Consider the following 3,592-nt stretch of genomic DNA (forward strand, 5'->3'; position numbering starts at 1 on the left):
ATGATCCCACGGACTGAAGCCCGCCGGGCTCCTCTGTCCCTGGGATTCTCCAGGCAAGAACACTGGAGTGGGTTGCCATTTCCTCCTCCAGAGGATCTTCCCGACCCAGGGATAGAACCCAAGTCTCCTGCATTGCAGGTGGATTCTTTTGCCCTCTGAGCCACCAGGGGAGACCCATCAATAATGGCCTGAGAGGTCTCAAAGGGTTCTACCCCATTTTAAAAGAACGGTTAAGACACTTGGAGAACTGAAGCCAGAATGATTACGAGTGAAGACAAACTTCGGAACTGGTGAAGTTAAAACATCTCCTGGTCAAACCTTGCACATCTAACTGAGTCTTCCTGAGGATGAAGAAGTGATCACAATGGGATCCTATTTTTCTGTCATGATTTTGTCAAAGCTGAAACCAGGAGTCATTTACTCTTTGTGGCACATGACCTTTGCAGAACCATTTAGCCGAGAAATAAACAGATGCACCTAGAAAAAGCCGGAGTCACGGGGCCTCCCAGGACCCAGTGTGTGCCGCGCTCAGGCGCCGTCGAGACACGGGCCTCCCGGGACCCAGTGTGTGCCACACTCAGGCACCGTCTGACCTGGAGGTGGCGGGATCCGAGAGGGGCCCCAGGCACCCTGCAGTCTAACTTACAGGTCGGGAGAGGCTGAGATGGGACTTCAGAGGTCAAGCCTCAGCGTCTCAGCCTTCCTCCTGTAACTTCTGGACCATCTCGGCTCTGAAGAGAACTGATGGTCACTTTGGCAGAAATGAAGACGCGGCAGTGGACAGGATGAGCGTGCCCATGCCTTCACACTGCTGTTATCCTTCATCTCTGTCAGCGTCACCCCCAGGGACAGTGGCAGCTGTGACGCTGCCTGAGCAGGCAGGCCGAGCAAGCCCAGGACTCACTGTGGCCGTGTGGGTCGGGGAGCTGGAACTGGCTGGCCAGGAAGGGCTGGGCTCTGTGGCCGGCGAGTCCCAGAGGTAGGAGGGGCCGCTGCTCAGCTCATTCCAGCTCCTCTGTGAGGGCTGATTGCATGATCGCGATAACCCGAGCTTGCTGAACACTTCTGGAAGAGAGGAAGCAAAGGCAAGTGTGTGCTGGATCCGGCCGTGCTCCCGGGGCAAGTCGGGTGTCCTCTCAGGGGTCTGCATCGCACCCACTCCAGCAGCCCCCACCATTCACGGTGGGGTGTCGGGGGCACCCCTGCCCATGACCTCAGAACCTCACCCACGCCTTTCACTGGACCGTCACGTGCAAACACCATCACAGCTACTGGGAATTCTAATTCTCAACAGCAAGAAAAATAAGGAGCTCCAGCGTAGCCAGGAGCCACCTCTCAGACACAGAACTTTCTTGAAGCTCTTAAGTCAGGTCTGCAGAACATAAGCCAGTGGGGATCCCCACTGCATGGAGCAGACCCACTGCACCTTCAGGCTGGGGTGTGGGGAGGGGCCCGTCCAGGACGGCAGCAGAGACAGACCCACCTCCCGGGAGTCAGCCCCGTGCCCACGCCTACGGCTGCCTGACAGCGCTGGCAAGGGAAATGCGTCTTTCAAACACGTCCCCCAGACGGCCACCACAGTCTCCTCCCTCCATCTGTCCATGGCTCACTAGTCATGGTCCAGGGTTTAAACACTCACCACCAGTTAGGTTAAAAGAATTCCCAAAGGCTGAGAACGAGTTGAGGGGTGTGAAGTCAGGGCTGCTGGGGTTGCTCACGGGGCTCCACAGACCCGAGCTGAATGTTGGGAGAGAAAAACGCAACACACAAGAACGTGACGGTCAATGGAGACAGACCCAGCGCTCACAGCTGCGCGCATGGCAGGCCCTGCTCCAATGGGCGCGCGCGTGTCACAGACAACAGGGAGACCTGGAGACTGCTCCGTGCCCGGAGGGCCCAGAGCTCAGGCCACTCTGCCACAGGTTGGGAGCCTGGCTCAGAGCAAGTGTTCTGTGCAGAAAAGAGGTATTTCTTCCTTATTTACCTTTCAGTGATGGAAGATTTATTAAACTGTTTCAAATCTAGGATTTGTTTTCTTGTTAGTATCAGGCAGGTGAAACTGAGAGTCTACTTGAAGTTTTATTATTTTACTGTGGGAATGTTATCCAGGCAAGTGAACCGAGGCAGTGCCTGCACACCACCAGGCCCTGTGGCTGCTCTGGGTCAAAGCCCGACAGTGCAGTGACTGCCTGGAATCTGCTCCTGGGCCCTTCCTCTCACAGTCTGCTTCCTCTGCTTCTCATGGTGAGGTCACAGCCTTTCCACAATGACCATGACAACGGAGAGGGACGACAAGAGACTTAGAAGGCGGTCACACACCTGCCCCCTCCGCGGGGGTGGGCTGTGTTGCGGGTGCCTCCTCCCCTATCAGGGGGCCCAGGAGGGAGCAGAGACCCCCACCAAACATCTGCTTGTCATCTAGGGGCCTCAGAGCACACGAACAGCTGGAAGATGTCAACCCAGCCTGAGAAGCCCGCTTGCCTCCACCCCGATTGAGGCGGGCCGGCCATACCTGTCTGAGCCATCGCTGTCAACAGGAGTGTGTGAAATGCCAAGGCTGCTAGAGAAATCTGTTTTGCTTGAAGAAACTTTGGCAAAGCCGTTCCCACCTGTAATAACGGGCTCCGAGTCAGCGGGAGGCAGCTGGGCCACAGGTATGTGCCCAGGCCCAAGGCCCAGTGGTGCCTGGTCTCTGATGCCAAGCCACTCACCTGGGCTCTTGTCATACCCAGCCGTGACCGCAGCGAAAGTGGGGTTGCCATTCTTGCCCGGGAGAGAAGCGGCTTTTGTCAGTTTGTGTTTGCTCCCGCTTGGCTGCTTTGCTTTAGAGTCGCTGGAGGGAAGAAGCAAGGCGAGAGCCCCTCAGTCCTGCTGGCACTACCCCCACCCCGGCCCCGGCCGCCCCGGGGACTCGTGGCCCAGGGGCTGTGGCTCCAGCAGGGCTGGGGGTGGCCAGCCCGAGACTCTGCGGTCAGGTGGAAAGTCAGGGGTGTGGAGAGAAGGGAAGGAAAAGAGCCGGGGCAGCCCTTTCTAGAGGGAACAAGGAGCGGGCCGCCAGGCAGGAAGGGCCGACCACGGCTGCTGCGTCCCCGTGCTGCCCGTGGGTGAGGAGCCCCGGCCGGGAGGACGCAGGGCGGGGAGGAGCGCAGGCCCTCAGTCTGTGAGTGGCACCCCCCGTCAAGGCCACGGTCACACTAACGGTCGGGCTCTGTGCCTCCCGTGTGCTCGGCTCTTGCAGGCCCTGCCCTGTCACTGTGACCTTCACCCGCCACAGGCTCAGAGCAAATGACCCATAAGCCTGTTTCCTTGACTCTCAGCACAGCTTGTGGGGCTTCATTCAGGATGTGCTTTCTGGCTCCTGAACCAGACCCTGACTCTACGGGGCCGCCCTGAGGTAAGGGCTGGGGAGCGGGGCTGAGCCTGCACAGGGCGGGATGGCCCTGCAGCCTCTGAGGGTCCCCCCGACCCGGCCCCAGCTCGGCCGCGAGCCCACCTGCCCGGGCTGCCATGGACGATGCTGCTGTAGCTGCCCCGGGACGTGAACGGGCAGGGTGCGGCGGGCGGGGAGGGGGGGGGGGGGAGGGGGGGGGGC

General features: G+C 59.5%; 1 protein-coding gene across 1 annotated transcript in view; it reads right to left on the minus strand.

The window, feature by feature from the left end:
- The window catches only part of TMEM131 (transmembrane protein 131), a 120,280-nt gene that overhangs the window by 1,490 nt on the left and 115,198 nt on the right, over positions 1–3,592 (minus strand). Inside the window, exons 37-41 of the mRNA XM_010829857.1 lie at positions 3,494–3,572; positions 2,712–2,833; positions 2,513–2,609; positions 1,640–1,737; positions 905–1,065 (exon numbers count right to left, since the gene is read on the minus strand). Coding sequence (XP_010828159.1) covers positions 905–1,065; positions 1,640–1,737; positions 2,513–2,609; positions 2,712–2,833; positions 3,494–3,572 — 557 coding nt within the window. The remainder of the gene's footprint in view (positions 1–904; positions 1,066–1,639; positions 1,738–2,512; positions 2,610–2,711; positions 2,834–3,493; positions 3,573–3,592) is intronic.

The sequence above is a fragment of the Bison bison genome, unplaced genomic scaffold (genome assembly GCF_000754665.1).
Source record: "Bison bison bison isolate TAMUID 2011002044 unplaced genomic scaffold, Bison_UMD1.0 scf7180017864508, whole genome shotgun sequence".
In the NCBI taxonomy this organism is placed as follows: domain Eukaryota; kingdom Metazoa; phylum Chordata; class Mammalia; order Artiodactyla; family Bovidae; genus Bison; species Bison bison.